Source organism: Bombina bombina, chromosome 2, assembly GCF_027579735.1.
Source record: "Bombina bombina isolate aBomBom1 chromosome 2, aBomBom1.pri, whole genome shotgun sequence".
Taxonomy (NCBI): Eukaryota; Metazoa; Chordata; class Amphibia; order Anura; family Bombinatoridae; genus Bombina; species Bombina bombina.
This window is the reverse complement of record NC_069500.1, coordinates 727,613,261-727,630,359: the sequence shown is the minus strand read 5'-3', so window position 1 is coordinate 727,630,359 and position 17,099 is coordinate 727,613,261. Positions and strand designations below refer to the sequence as shown.

The 17,099-nt window shown below is 39.6% G+C and overlaps 1 protein-coding gene across 1 annotated transcript in view; it reads right to left on the bottom strand.

Annotated features, from left to right (window-relative positions):
• LOC128647234 (protein FAM166B-like) overlaps window positions 1-17,099 on the bottom strand; it is a 62,216-nt gene that overhangs the window by 20,428 nt on the left and 24,689 nt on the right. Inside the window, exon 3 of the mRNA XM_053700022.1 lies at window positions 14,852-15,089. Coding sequence (XP_053555997.1) covers window positions 14,852-15,089 — 238 coding nt within the window. The remainder of the gene's footprint in view (window positions 1-14,851; window positions 15,090-17,099) is intronic.

Genomic DNA, 17,099 nt, shown 5'->3' with positions numbered 1-17,099 from the left:
TTGTGTAGCTTAGGGAGGTGGTAAAATGTAACAATGCTAGGATGAGGTTCTAGTAATTCTTTCATAATGATATTGTTTGATTTGGCTGTTCTAAAGATCCCTGATAGTTTCTTTGAAAATTTGTCAGTACGGTGATTGTCAGCCCTATTAATATCTGTATCAGATTTCAATCCGTATCCGTATCCCTTGTGGGTCTCATATTGATAAGCTATGCCTTATTTAGTTTGTATTCCCTATATCTAATAAGGATTATGATGTTATTGAACAGTCAGAATCCTTATTAAATATAGGGAATACAAACTATATATATAGCCATATACACCTTACTACCAAAGCTTCCGAAATTCAAAAGTGAAGAAAAGTGGAAAACACTTAACGAGAACATACAAAAAAGAAATGAAAAACTAAATAAAGAAATAGAATAAAACAAATAAAACAAATACAAGAAACTATGTAGAGATATGGATGACTACAAAAATGACAAAGTCTATTCGTATATAAAAAAGATCATAAAAAGAACAGACCTCACCTTACCAATACTAGCTTGTATAATAGAGGACATAGAAATATACAACAAGTACATACCAATCATAATAATAGGAATGAACAACAGAAAACACAAACTTATCTGTATGAGACCCACAGGGGATACACACATCAGAATTATAGTAATCCACCTTTGAGACCACCACATTAAGCAAAACAATACACACGTTTTGACTACAACCACACCCATAAAGAATCAGGTCAACACTCCAACAAACATCACTCTGATCATAACCATGTGTTAAAATCACCAGCTAACACTTCCAACCGATATGGTCCTTTATATAACCATTGAGATTCTTACCCAGACCAAGATTGGCATATACAGGGTGCTAGACCCAGACTAAACTTCCATCCCAATCAGTACCATGTAGACAAGAACCATACCAACCATAATAATCATCATTTTTTAGGGATAGAGAGAGAAGCCCCATAAGACACAGAGGGGGGGTCATTCAAAATAGATTGGATTACCTCAAAGAAGCCTTAATTATCCTTAGTGATAATACCACATATAGAAAACTCACCTTTAACCCTAGTGACAAATTTTCAAAGAAACTATCAGGGATCATCAGAACAGCCAAATCAAACAATATCATTACGAAAGACTAATTCAATTTTTTTACTAGAACCTTATCCTAGCATTCCTACCTTTTACCACCTCCCTAAGGTACATAAGACCCTTATCAACCCCCCTGGAAGGCCCATTTTATCGGGCATTAGTTCCCTCACTAGCAACCTATCCACCTACATAGATTTCTTCCTTCAGCTGATTTTTAAGAATATACCCTCTTATATTAGGGACACCACCCATGTTATTACCATCTTTGAGGGTACAGAATGGGGTGGGGACTACACATGGTTCACTTGTAATGTGGTGGCTCACTAGACCTGCATTGCACATCATTTGGGCATCTCTGCCATTAAGGAAAGCCTTCAAACTAGGGACATGGCCCCTGAACAACTTGACTTTCTCCTGTCAAGTATACAATTGATACTAAACCATAACTATTTTGATTTTGAGAAATCATTTTTTCTACAGACCCAGGGGATCGCAATGGGTACTACCTTTGCACCCTCTTATGCAAATATTTATATGGGCTCCTTTGAAGGTAATTACATTTGGTACAATAACCCATTTAGGGATAATCTCATACAGTACTTCCGTTACATAGATGATGTAATCATCATCTGGAAAGGAGATGAGTCCAAGATCACTAATTTTATTCAACACATCAATAATAACAATATGAATGTTAAATTCACACATAACATCCATAAAGAACAAATAAACTTTTTAGATTTGACATTATTTACGGCCTGAAAAAATAAGGTTGGGGTTGTTAAGAACTTTAGGAAAGCCACAGATCGGAACGGGCTACTAAATGCCAGAAGTGGCCATCTCCCTAGGTGGAAAAGGAATATACCACTGGGACAATACCAGTGGATCAAGAGAAATTGCACGCTCCAATCTGATTTTGACAAGGAAGCCACTATCCTTAATAATAGGTTCTTGGATACTGGGTATGACAAGGTACTTCTTGAACAAGTGAAGGATACAGTAGTCACCACTCAGCTCCACCACCGGAGGGTTCAAGGAAAGATCCACCAGACGGCGGGATACGCCAGCCATCTGCATCACAAGAACCATACTCCCCAGCGCACACATATTTAGAGTGGCTTGTGAGTAGAAAAGGGGAGAGTGGGGCATAAAACTCAGGGGGGAAGGCATACTGAGAGCCTTAGACAGATGGCAGACATTAGGCGTGAAACCAAGCTCCATCTTGGGGCCTTAACTATCAGCCTGATCCACCAGAAAGACTGACAGGGGTGGACCGGCCTTTCACTTAGGGAAAGGAGATCCTAATAAGCAAAAATCCCCCATAGGGATCACATTCAAACAGATATCTACTCTACACAGCCAGGTTCTACTACATGCAGTACCTGGATAACCTGCACTATAACACAAACTGATCCCAACACGGATGCCTGAGCCTCTGGGCTGTGGGCCACTAGCATCACAATCACGCTATAGCGCTCCACACATCTTTACACAGTTGAGGGGATAGGGAAAGACCCTCTCTACACTCGCATTTTTGCTTCTGAGGGATTGCAGTGAACAACAGAACCTTGAATCTCTACAGCAAACAGCTGAACCCCAGAATCCCCTTCTCCTGTAAACTGGACAGAGACATGGCACCCTTCCCCCTCACCACAGACCCTCCGGATAAATCACATAACCTGATCCATTACATATCAGCGCAAGAACATAGAATCTTCCTGCCCCATCTGACCCATAAAAGGGGTCTTTGTTTTAAATCTGCCTGCATGCAAAAGTACTACTTTCCATACAATAAAAAGACAGACAAAATGTCTGGGAAGCAGAAGCAGTCAGACAGACGCCAAAAACATCAAGTGGACACCAATGATGCTGTGCAGACACAGGCAGAAATCTCTGAAGTCTTCACACAAGACACACACCCCATAGTGTCGCAGCTCTCAGCTCTTTTTTTGCCCAAGATTGAGCAGCTCCAGACGGGCATGGAAACCCTGTCGACAAACTTCAGGGCCTTCTCATCTCACCTAACCACTGTCGAGCAAAATGTGGCGGAGGGAGAGGAAAGGTATAGGGAAACTTCTGCATCAGTCTCTAATCTTCAAAAGCAAAACAAGGTACTACAAGCTAAGCTAGATGACTTGAAGAACCGGTCAAGAAGGAACAACATCTGAATAGTGGGAGCTCCAGAATCTGTCCCACCAAGGGCCTTAATGGACTTTGTGGAAACCACTCTCCCAGGCCTACTCAAGCTTCCTGTCTCCAGTGTGCCCTGCATTGCAGAGAAGGCTCACAGAATTGGAGTTTCTCAACAAGAGGGGAGCCTTAAACAAGCCCCAAGACAGGTCATGGTACGCTACTTAAACTTTAAAGACAAAATGCTATTGCTCCGAGCATACAGACAAATGCCTTCCATCACTTACGAAGGAAAAAGGATATATATCTTCCAGGACTACTCGGCGGAAGTCGCAAAAAAGAGGAGAGAATTCTCACCATATTGTAGAGATCTAATAACCCAGGGAGAATCCATAGCCCTCTTATACCCAGCCAGACTGAGACTACAAATTTCACAAGGCCCAAGAATATTTGAGACACCAAACCATCTACAGGCGTTCCTGGAACAGACTAGGAGAAACACAGAAAATCCGCCGAAAGCCCAACCAGAGGAAGATGAGGTAACTGGAACCAGAAAAATACTTTGCACTTTGCTGAGACTCACACATTGGACCATGTAGTCCACTTCACCAGACGGAGAGCCACTAGGAACTTTGAGTGTATAAACCACTGTTTACATATCCTTTTTTGAGAAAGGGGGGGCTGTTGGGACCTTATTACACTTAATTGTTTGTGTTGTTACTAGTTGGGGGGGCAGTTGCCAGATTTCACCTATAAGTCAAGGCAGATAACAATATATAATTTAATATAGACTGTAAACAATTGTTGCTTTACTTTTCAGACTTCGGAGGGCAATAGTCAACCCACCCTGAACAGACCTGGTGGGATTGGACTCTCTCCCTCAAGCATCTAACAGTGAGTACTCAAAACAGACCACACACACTTTAGACACGCCAGATATCACTAGGCTTGTCAGGTTCCCTCACAGTACTTATCATGAAGGTGGTGTCCTGGAATGTGGTGGGGGGGCATAAAATCACCCATAAAAAGAAAGGCAATACTCAAATATCTTAGAAACCAACACACTGACATTGCTATACTGGAGGAGACTCATCCATCACGTGCATTACACCAAAAACTGAAGCAGGGATGGGTGGGAGAAGTAATTCACACTACTTATAAAGGGAAATGGCCAGGGGGGTAGCCATCCTTTTCAGGAGAAACCTAGAATACATTCTTGACAAACAAATTGTGGACCCAGAGGGTAGATACATACTCACCAAACTAAGTCACAATAATAAGCACATTATCATTGGGGGCTTTATGTCCCTCATACTAACAAGAGGGAGTTCTGGAGGGACTTTGGCAACACAGTGCTGACATTTGCTGACTCTCCGGTGATACTGGGGGGGACTATAACATAGCACCCCAAACACCAGCTGATAGATTTAGGGACCCCAATTCAGTCACTCGACAAAACACGACACATAACAACGCGAAAAGAGACTCTCTCACTCTCTGGCATTGACTGACATATGGAGAGACAAACACCCGGAGGTGAAAGATTATACCTGTACTACCCCGGCTAAAGACACACTCTCCAGAATTGACCTATACCTAACCACCAGCTCACTGGGACCAAACATAACTGACGCAAATATAGACATCGCAACTATATCGGACCACACACCCATCAGTCTTAAAATTAATCTCACACCTAGGAGAGAGGGACCACGTAGATGGTTCTTCCCGATGCATCTCTACGAAGATATAAACTTCAAACGACTGCTGACAGGTGAATGGAAGGCATATGAAACACTAAATACCTCACATGGAAATAACACTCTTTTGTTCTGGGAGGCTAGTAAGGTGGTAATGAGAGGAATCATAACCTCGTATTCAGCGAGTAAACTGAAACAGAGGAAACAAAGAACTGAAGCTCTACTGAGAAGGGTGATAAGTGCGAGGAATAAATATTTGCGTAACCCCAATCCTATAACAAAATTACAATATGTGGAGGCGAAGGCGACAAGAGACGCAACACTACACCAAAACACGGTCAGAGAAATGACGACAGTGCAGGCAAAATTTTACCGGTATGGAGACAAAACCGGAAAATTCCTAGCCAGACTCACCAGACTCTCTAGACCAAACAAATGTATAAAAGCAATCAAGGTAAGGGATACCATACACACAATCACAGCAATTATTCAAACAGCTTTCAGAGATTACTACCAATCATTATATAGTGGGAAAACAATAGATAAGTCCCAACAGGACTCGTTCTGGGTGCTCCATACACACTCCCCGAATCTCGGAGGAGCATTTGCGACTCCTAAATGCACCTATCACGGAGACTGAGACGTTGTGGACTATAAATGCACTACCATTAGACAAGACCCCGGGCCCTGATGGGTTACTCGGGGAATACTACAAATTGCTGAGAGGAGACGTGACCCCTGTGTTTGCCTCAGTTTACAATAAAATCATGACTGGTGGAGTGGACCTTAATGACCGCTTCACTGAGGCTAATGTTAGTGTGATCCCAAAAGTGGACAAAGATCCGCTCCTCCTTCAGTCTTATAGCCCAATATCCCTAATGAATCAGGATTACAAACTGTTGACTAAAATTCTAGCGGACAGGTTGGCACTGGCTCTACCCACTCTGATACATTGAGACCAAATGGGTTTTGTTAAAGGAAGGTCATCAGTTTTGAACCTTCAGAAGCTCTAATTCATACTAACACATTTTTGGAACACAGCACGGGAGGGGGGAGGGGGAAACCCTGAATCATGTGCCTTGTTGGTGGACGCAGAGATCGCCTTTGACATGGTCCTTTGGGACCATCTCTTTTTTACACTGGACAGATTTGGTATAACAGGCCTCTTCGCGCACACAGTCGGGTCACTATACGCCAGCCCAAAAGCATTAATCCTAATTAATGGGGCCCCTTCCCCTTCCTTTCAGTAGAGGTACTAGACAGGGGTGTCTGTTGTCCCCTCTTCTCTTCAAATTGTCCATTGAACCCCTGGCCATAAAGATCCAAGCAGAGATGGAGGGGCTGTGGGTGGGGGGAATCCGGTGCCATCTGTCTCTTTTCACTGATGACATGATACATTACGTACAGAACCCGAAGGAGAACATCCTCAGAATTATGCAAATTATCAACCATTTCGGCCTGGTCTCTGGATATAAAATAAACACTGACAAATCCGAACTGATCTGGTTACAATCACAAGCTGCGCACTCAGGGGCAGACTGAGACCAACCAGGGCCCCCGGGCAAAAGTGTGGCAGGGCCCCCCACCCACATACCTCCTCTGCCCCTCCCCCACCCTAATGCCCCTCCCACTTATTGTGCTCCTCCCATCTCATATTCCCCTCCCCCACCCTAATGCCTCTTCCATCTCCTGTGCTCCTCCCACCTCATATGCATTTTTTGGTTTATTTGTGTATATGAAGTAGCTGTGCTTTTAAAACACAGTCTATTACAATGGGTTGAGCTTCAGGTAATATCAGATCTCATTATGTTATCCCTTTTAAGTACACAGACTTGCTTCCTTATCTTATATTTGTCTAGAAAACCAAAGCTCAATACTTAGAGAGAACAATGGAAAATTATCATTTTATTACTTAACTATCATGTCCCCCACTGAGAGTGTAATCTCTTCTGCTGGCTGTGTTTACTTAGGCTATTCAATAGAATATACTCCAGTATAGAAACTTTCAGTATAGGTTGAGATACCACAGGCTAAATCAGCTATTTCAAATGCCAAATTAGGAGTAAAGGAGCTACTTGTAAACCATTTTAAACTTTCCAGCAGGTAAAATGAATCATTGGGACCAATTTAAAGGGGAGAAAATTTTTGTGTGAACTGTCCCTTTAAGAGCCAGCTCAGTTTTGGTTCAGTACCTGGGTAGCGCTTACTGATTGGTGGTGGCTAAATGTATCCACCAATCAGCAAGCGCTACCAAGGTGGTGAACAAAAAATGGGCAGCTCCTAATCTTAAATCAATGCTTTTTCAAATAAAGATAGCAAAAGAACAAAAAAATTAATAACAGGAGTAAATTAGAAAGCTGCATGTTCTCTCTAAACCATGAACGTTTACTTTTCACAGAAATATATAAAAATCTTAAAGGACCACCACTAAATACAGATTTGAATAATTAACAAATGAATGATAATAAGACAATACAATAGCACTTAGTCTGAACTTCATATGAGTAGTTACAGTAGTAGATTTTTTGTGACAGATTTTAGTTATAAAAAAATGGAAACCTGGGAAGGATTCCTATTGGGGGCGCACCTTGTAATAATCTGAGTGTTCTATATAATGAATATACAAGAAATACCATAATTAAAATATATATATATTTTCAGGGTGTTTTTTTGGGGTAGCTGACACCATCCATGGTTCTATTTAGGTATATATTAGATACATTCCATTTACCAGAGATTTAACAATTACTATTGCTTGTGTTTTTTTCAGTAGTGGAAACTTTTGAGTACACCGCATGGTGAATTGCCCTATTAAGGTGTAACCTTCGTTGTGGTTTCCAAAATTATTGAGATCTAACATTTACTATTGCCTGTGTTTTATTTAGTAGTATGAGCACACTGCATGGTTGGTGAATTGCTCTACTAGGGTTTAACTTTCATTGTGATCTCCAAAATAATACAAATCTGTCATTTTATCAGTATTGGTCTTTTTTATTTTTGCACATTATATTAAGAATCACTTTACACATTTGGGTTTATCACATTTAGATATTTTAGAAACTCAGAAACTGCCTAATTAGATTCATTTTGTATTATTCATGATTTCAGTATCATAGCGGATATTGCTCATTTTAAATTTTTATCACATTGGTTTTGAAATCTATATTCTGTTTTTTGTACACCTTTACACCCAAGTTTTTGCTTGGAACATTTTTGCTTTTTTAACACACACCACTAGTCCCTTTCTTTTTCAAATCTCATTGCACACATTACCACTTATTTATCAACATTCTGACACTCAGTTTCACGAAGATGAAATCTTTAGAAGATCAAAAAGATTGGGCTTCATTCTATCAAAAGATTCTTAAATTTTCAATTCTTCTACAAACACCACTGATGTCAGATCAAATGGATAATGGATTGGTAGAATATTATACTAATACTCTGATGTATGGGCAATACAGAGGATGACAAAGGGGTCTTATAAAGTTAGTGGTAATATAAGGGCAGAGGGTAATGGAGTTTCTTATAAAGTTATATATATGTGGGTAATATAAGGGCAGACTCTGAGTGTGATAGAGGGATACTATAATCTATAAAAATCTAATATCCCTCTATCACGCTCTGAGTCTGCCCTTATATTACCCACATATATATAACTACTTTATAAGAAACCCGGCCTCCTTACCCTCTGCCCTTATATTACCACTAACTTTATAAGACCCCTTTGTCACTCATCCTCTGTTTTGCCCATACATCAGAGTATAATACTCTAGTCCAATCCTATCATCCTATGAATTGATCCATTTGTCTTCTGACCCTTGTATTGCCCATAACCCAGCCATATAACATAACATGATTCATTTACCCCAATTCATTTTAATGCCCGTCCCGCAGGCAGCCCATTATATATCAGGACAGTGAATCTGATGATCACTACAGTACCTGTCTTTATTCAACAGTCACTCTAGTCTTAGTAGTCTATAATTATCACCCTTTGTCTGACTCACTAATCCTTATATTAAACTGTAATCCGTATGCTCCATCACTCAGCATCATCACATATTACCCAATACCCTGAAGCTGTTATCCATTCCGGACCGTGATGACACACACTGCACTGACCACCCGTCTTAGTCTATCACTTGGTGACCTGGGCTAAGCCTGAGCTGAGTACCTGATATGAGTCCTGGCTCCTGCGGCCTGCCATTAATAGTATAAATATAATACTGTTTTATTGTGTAGGTACAGCCCCTGGCCCCTCTCCGGCAGCAGCCGGCTCTTCACTTACCTGGCTTAGTCGACTCATCGTTGCACATGCTTGTTGACTTGTTGTCGTCGAATGTCGCCACCAACCTCAGTCCTGACTCAGTGTTGTGTCCTGTCCTCTTGGCTCCTGCTTGAACATGGCCACACACGGTCTGCTGCAGCTCCTGCCACCTGAGCCTCTAATGCGCATGTGGAGGCAGAGCTGAGCAGCCAGACAGAGACAGGGCAGGTGGGAGTGTGTTCATTAATATGTGGACCGGATTCCGGATTTACCGGCTGGTCCACAAATTGCAGGGCAGACTGCGGCTTAAAGTTACAGTCAGGCTCCTCCACGGCTCCAGTCCACTGAATCCAGTCTTTTTTTTTTCATTCGCAATCACAGATCACAGTCTCACTCTCAGACACTAAAGTGCAGAGTGCACTGCAGACTTAGAGACACAGCAGGACTTGTCATCACAGAGAACGAGTCACGACTCACGAGTCACGACACACTGCCGAGGCCCCCCTCCCCCCAAAAAAATAATAATAATAAAGGCAAATAAAAAATTTAATAGAAAAAAAAATGCAGCTTAAGTATGCATAGGGCGGGGCCCCTTTAAGAAGTCGGGCCCCTGGGCGCACTCACCCTTACCATACAACTTTAAACACATCACTCACTCATTTAAATGTCTAGATATCAAATTATCCAGGGACCCAAGTGAGTGGTACCATCTTAACTATTGTCCCCTTATTAAAGATTTACAAGATATGCTACTTAGATGGGCCAAACTGTCTATTACGATGTCCAGAAGGATAGCCCTTATAAAAATGATTATGTTTCCGAAACTTCTATATCTATTCCAAAGGATACCTGAAGACATTCACAAATCAGACCTCAGTGTAATTAACAAATCAATGTTTTCCTTTGTGTGGTCGGGGAAAAAACACAAAATACAGTCCACTAGAATGATGGTGGAGGTTGGCTCAGGAGGTCTGGCAATTTCAAAACCTGGAGGCATACTGTGGGGCAGCCCAAATCAAATATGTACAAGACTGGTTGACTGGACAACAACACTTTACTTTGCTGGAACTCGAAGGGCAGCCGATACTGCCTTGGTCACTACAGGCAATTCCACATATGACACCCACACACATAAACAAACTCCTCAAAAATTACCCGATGTTACACCAACCCCTACAGGCTTGGTGGAAGATTTGCAAGAAATTGCAATTTAACCACAGTTACACGCGATACCTCCCAATGAACGGCAACCCGGAATTCCCAGCAGGAATTGATTCCAAGGTGTTTGCTATGTGGAGGGAACTGGGGTTGACCTCGGTGTCCCAGTTTATAAATAACCTGGACATGAAAGTTAAAACATTCCAAGACTTACAAATACAGTTTAATCTACCTCGTACACACCATTTCGCGTACCTACAGGCAAGACACTATGTTAATGGTCTACTCCAGCAGAGTGAACTTACGGACAGAATTTAGGTATAAATAAGCTCCTTCACAAGACAGCACAGGGAGAAACATCTATATCCCCAGTATACAAACTAAGCATGAAACGCACTAGCGAACTAACCACAAATTCCAAAGGATACCTGAAGACATTCACAAATCAGACCTCAGTGTAATCAACAAATCAATGTTTTCCTTTGTGTGGTCGGGGAAAAAACACAAAATACAGTCCACTAGAATGATGGTGGAGGTTGGCTCAGGAGGTCTGGCAATTTCAAAACCTGGAGGCATACTGTGGGGCAGCCCAAATCAAATATGTACAAGACTGGTTGACTGGACAACAACACTTTACTTTGCTGGAACTCGAAGGGCAGCCGATACTGCCTTGGTCACTACAGGCAATTCCACATATGACACCCACACACATAAACAAACTCCTCAAAAATTACCCGATGTTACACCAACCCCTACAGGCTTGGTGGAAGATTTGCAAGAAATTGCAATTTAACCACAGTTACACGCGATACCTCCCAATGAACGGCAACCCGGAATTCCCAGCAGGAATTGATTCCAAGGTGTTTGCTATGTGGAGGGAACTGGGGTTGACCTCGGTGTCCCAGTTTATTAATAACCTGGACATGAAAGTTAAAACATTCCAAGACTTACAAATACAGTTTAATCTACCTCGTACACACCATTTCGCGTACCTACAGGCAAGACACTATGTTAATGGTCTACTCCAGCAGAGTGAACTTACGGACAGAATTTAGGTATAAATAAGCTCCTTCACAAGACAGCACAGGGAGAAACATATCCCCAGTATATCCCCAGTATACAAACTAAGCATGAAACGCACTAGCGAACTAACCACAAAACACATTAGTAATAGCTGGACGGCCATCTTAAATATAGATATCACAACAGACACGGTACAGCGCAGCATACAACTGTCAAGAAGGGCAACCCTATCAGCGGTTAGCTGAGAATCGCACATCAGACTATTGCAAAATGCATACATACCACCAAAAATCTTTAAAAAGTGGAGACCAAACATGGAGGGCATATGCCTGAAATGTAGAGCACCATACGCAGACTTGATCCACATGTTATGGAGATGCCCTAAGATAGGCAGGTTTTGGGCGATGATAACACATTGAATAAAAACCACATTTCACAATGAAACAGAGATTTCTCCCAAATCAATAGTGTTCATGGAAACCACGGCACCATCACCTGGTGCCTTGGGAAAATGGGTCAGCAACATTATTCTTCAGGCCAGGAAACTGATTTTTAGAGGGTGGTTGGAAACTGCTGCCCCCACACTCCCGTAACTTAAATCAAGCATTCAGAAACAGGTAACATATGAACTAGCTGACACTTTGAGGGATGCACATGGAAGAACTAGGTCTTTCATGAAAAAATGGGAACCTTACATACTCAGTCTGGAGGTCTCCATGCAGAAACAACTGTTATTCACCCCTGAGAGACACCAAGTTTCTGCTAGAAGAGAACCTTCGGGGTAAATGGAACTTGTTGTAAACAGAAAGGGGCGAGGGACAAATCGACACTACTTAACCCTACATCTAGAGGTCTGTCTTGTCAGTGTTGCTGTAGGGGGAGAGAGAGGCAATCAAACAGATAAAAATTGTACTGCGCTGAATCATTGTCACATGTTACTAAGTTATTGTTAACTCTGTTTTACTGTTTTAAAAGAATTGTTTAGGAGGAGGAAGAGTAATAAGAGGGTGGCTGGGAAGGTAGATTGGGGGGGAGAGAAAAAGGAAAAGAAGGTACTGCTATGGAATGTTCAGTGGCAGGAACATTGCCAATGTCTAGATGCACCAAGGAACAAACCTCGGACTCAACTAAACTAAATGATTATACACACAGGGACATTGTAGATCTGAAATAGACTATGCAGATTGCATTGTATTGTTATCGTTCATTTGATTACTCTGTAACACCAACTGTGATGTGATTGTCCATGGCAACCTTTGCTTGATAAATAAAGTTAAAAAAAAAATGAGAACATCAGATTTATTACTACATATAGTCAGGAAAGTAAGTCTATCAAAAGGATACTTAACTCCCATTGGGGCATATTAAAAGCAGACCCTGTACTGGGGAGTTCATTACCTGAGAAACCGATTGTTACTAAAAAGAACAGAGATCTCAAAAATATCCTGACCCCTTCGAAACTCAGACCGGATGTCAAACATCCTACTACTTCTAATAACTCCTTTCAATGGTTGGGCACCTCCAAAGGCACATGGAGATGTGTTCCACGCTGTGGAATGTGTTCTCACATTTGCCATAAAGATAAATTTAAAGATTTAAGTGATGTTAAAGAATACATAATAGATTTACATGCAGCTCTACCTATGTAGTTTACCTACTAAGCTGTAAGTGTAGCATGATCTATATAGGACGATCTAAGAGAACTATGCGTAAAAGATTTAGTGAACACAAAAATAACATAAAGATTGAATCCAGATAGTCTCAAAGTAAAAATCATTGAAGGTATCCCTCCAAATAAATACACAAATAGGCTGAGGACCTTATGCCAAAGGGAAACCTTTTGGATTCATGAACTAGAGTCCCTAACCCCAAATGTCTAAACATTGACCTAGACTTACAAGCTATTATGTAATCGTAGTTAAAGATTTTCTTTTATCCACAATGTGTTTTATGCACATTCGGGTTAATATGTGTATTCTGGTGTGTTGTCCGTAGTAAATATAAGATTATAGCTTTAATATTATGTAGTTTTATCAGCCACATTCTCCACATGAATTTTATATCTTTTATATGAACTTTGTTTTTTATAACATCAATTTTTTACTTCTATATGGAATTTAAGAATGTTCTGTGTTAAATAAATTAGAAATTTTTATGAACCTATGTGGCAATATAGGAATTACTGATGCTTTAAATTTCACAGATGTTTTAAGCCTTGCCTTTGTAATATTATACATACATGCTAACTGACAATGGGGTTTGTCCAATCAGACGCCTCTTAAGACTACTTAATATCACCTCCTTGACATTGCTCATACTCCTCTTGACAAAGTCTGAACGGTATCAGATAAAACGCGTTGAGGTCATCACGCTCCAACATCTATGACGTCTGCTGACGCACCAGGAAGTACTGACGGCCCCCTGGTTAAGCGCACACCATGGACGCGGCTTCCTCCAAGCTCCATCACTCCTGGCGCTCCTTTAGACTAAAGGATTAGTGGAGATTCTTTATCTATTGGCATTTTTACTGTATACCTTACATCTTGTACGTTTTATTGCATTTGCGCTTTTTCGTTGGGTCATTAAAACATTTTACTCTTAGATGCGCTGTGTGCTCCTGAGATTACATCTCTGCTTTTCAACAAAAGATACCAAGATAATGAAAAAAAAGATGTGATAATAGAAGTAAATATGCAATTTGTTTAAAATATCATACTCTATCTGGATCATGAAAGACATTAAACAGTTTCATTCCTCCAAAAATTTGCATAATGAAATTAGGCATAATTTAAAAAAAGTGTACTTTAATTAATTATTTCTGTAATTTAACTCTGAATAGTGTAGTGTTTTTACTCCACCCAGTAAAGATGGAGTGCCTTTTGTGGCTGGCAGAACACTGCTCAGTGATTGGTTGATATATGCAGCAGCTAATTTATATCTGTCGCTAATTGGACACAGCAAATACGTTATGTAAACAATTCAAGATGCTTTGTAAGGGGTGTGTCCTAAACATGTAATGCAATGCATATTTTACAAAACAGTAGCTTTAAATCACTATAAAATATTTATTTTGCATGCAGATATCTATTGCTGAGATTAATTTCTGATATATATATATATATATATATATATATATATATATTTCTTTAAATAAAATTTGTATTTCAGTCTGCATTATATTTTAACAGTTTTTATTTTTCTCCAGAGGATACTCATAATTACGGTTTATTCCTTTGAAACAGACATCTGCAATTAATACAACAACATAACCATAATAAATAATGTGATGTATTAATATTGTTTGTCTCACAGATTAATTGTAATATCTGTGCACAAAAGCTATGTTTTTTTCACAGAATTTACAAGCAATTTGTGTGAGAAAATTAAACTTTAGATAAGAAAACACATTCATTATTTCATCAGACCAAAATATACAGAGAACAATTTCCAGCAATATTGTACCTGCTCGCATCTCTCCGCGCAGTTTGTCGTCTGCAGCCCACTTGGTAATGAGCCAAATCTGTCAGCGTCGCATGGCAACCATCTTGTAGGTTTATTTGTTTCCTTTTTTATTTCTTCAATTGTCTGTATTGCTGATGACGTCTTAGGATCACCATCACGAATGTAGTTCATTTGTGTATGATAATATTTTGCAGTTACTGGATAAAAATGTCCTTGATTACAAAAAAAAATAATAATTCTATTTTACATCATAATAAGTACCAATGTGCTGAGGAAGATATACATTATGGGCTAGGTTACAAGTGACACGCTAAAGTTAGCGCGGGTCACGATAAGCAAGAAAGTAAATAAGGGCACTCAAGCGCAAATAAAATTTGCACTCATCAGGTTAGCGTGAGTTAAGACCTAGAGGCCTATCTATCAAGCTCCATTCGGGCCGTGTTTCCGTAACCCTGCTGCTCCATAACCCTGTCCGCCTGCTCTAATGAGGCAGACAGGAATCGCCGCAATTCAACCCGATTGAGTACGATAAGGTTGATTGATTGGTCGCGAGTCTGCAGGGGACAGGGTTGCACCAGCAGCTCTTGTGAGCTGCTGGTGCAATGCTGAATACGGAGATCGTATTGCTCTCCGCATTCAGCGAGGTCTTGCAGACCTGATCTGCACTGTCGGATCAGGTCCGCAAGACCTTTGTTAAATTGGCCTCCTAGCATAAAGTATATGAGGTTAAAAAAATTGCACCAAGAACAACATAGATACATTAAAATAAAGTGTTACACTCATATAAACACTATCTGATAAAAAAATATTCCTATAAATATTTAAAAAACTGATAATATTAGGATTAAACGGTATATGGTATATGACAAGGTGCTTGATTGAAAAGGGCTATTATGTATACATATATATATATATACACACATTTATATGTGTCTAAATAAGTTATATATGTATATAGTATAAACATTTGTATTTATGTGTATATAAATATGTATACATATATACACATATGAACACATATATACACATATATATATATATATTCAACAGAATTTTTCCAACACCTCTGAGTGAAAAAATAAAGCCCAATAGTCGAAAAAACAGTAAGGCTGATGAAATACGTGTTAAAACTTCACCTTTTATTGAAATTCCGTGAGTAAAAAGACAAAGGCACAGCACACAGACTAGACTACCGCTGACGCGTTTCCTGCCCTATTGGGCACTTCATCAGAGCTACCTAACAGGTGTGTAAGGACTCCTTAAAAACAGGATATGAGCCCTACACATCTGCTGCATAATTAATTATAACAACAAAAATTATGTATTGTGCAATAAACATCCGATCAAACGTGAAAGATAATAATAAACATTATGCATAACAAATAAACTTGAAAAAATCGATCGTAAACAAAAAAGTATATACATTATTACATACTAAGACTATGCTTTCATATACAATTGTATCATTTAGTAAGCACATTAAAAACGATAGTACAATTCAACTTGCGGGGGATAACGATTCTTACTATAACTTAATACATGAATATCTGTCAAATATTTCCCAGTTTACTGTGGTTGGTATACACATATTGAGAACAAATAATATATAAATATAAAGAGGGATTTGATATTCTAATAAACCTTAGTTAAAGCAGGAAGTAAAATATATTTATATTCATGTATTGAGAAATACACAGAGAGCAAAAGCAGTTAAATGTGTCAACGTGTATTATATTATATAAAAGTCAAATGCCACAGAGTATAAACACATTAGAAAGACATAAAACTGCCTGCTCTCCGTGAAACCAAACATGAATCGTATATCACTATACATTTGTATGATCTAGGCTATTTAGATCTATTGTAAAATCCAGATCCTAGGTATATATATAGAAAAATAAATGAATATTGAAAAAATGGGGGCATTAAAAAACAAGAAGATATAATAATAAAGATACATAATTCCATGATCTACGTATTATCAATAAACAATTTGATGTCACTTATTTTATTAATACCAAAAGGAGCACCAGTTTTCAAGGTATGAATCCAGTAGACTTCCCGTTTACTGAGTGCTGCATATCTGTTCCCACCTCTGGGTCCTAGTTTAACTACCTCAATCCCTTGAAATGTAAAACCAGCTGAACTAATTCCATGTGAAGCAAAATGCTTAGCCACAGGGGTTTTAGGAATTTCTGCCTCCAGAGAAAGTAAGTGCTCTCTTATACGATCTTTGAGCATTCTTGAT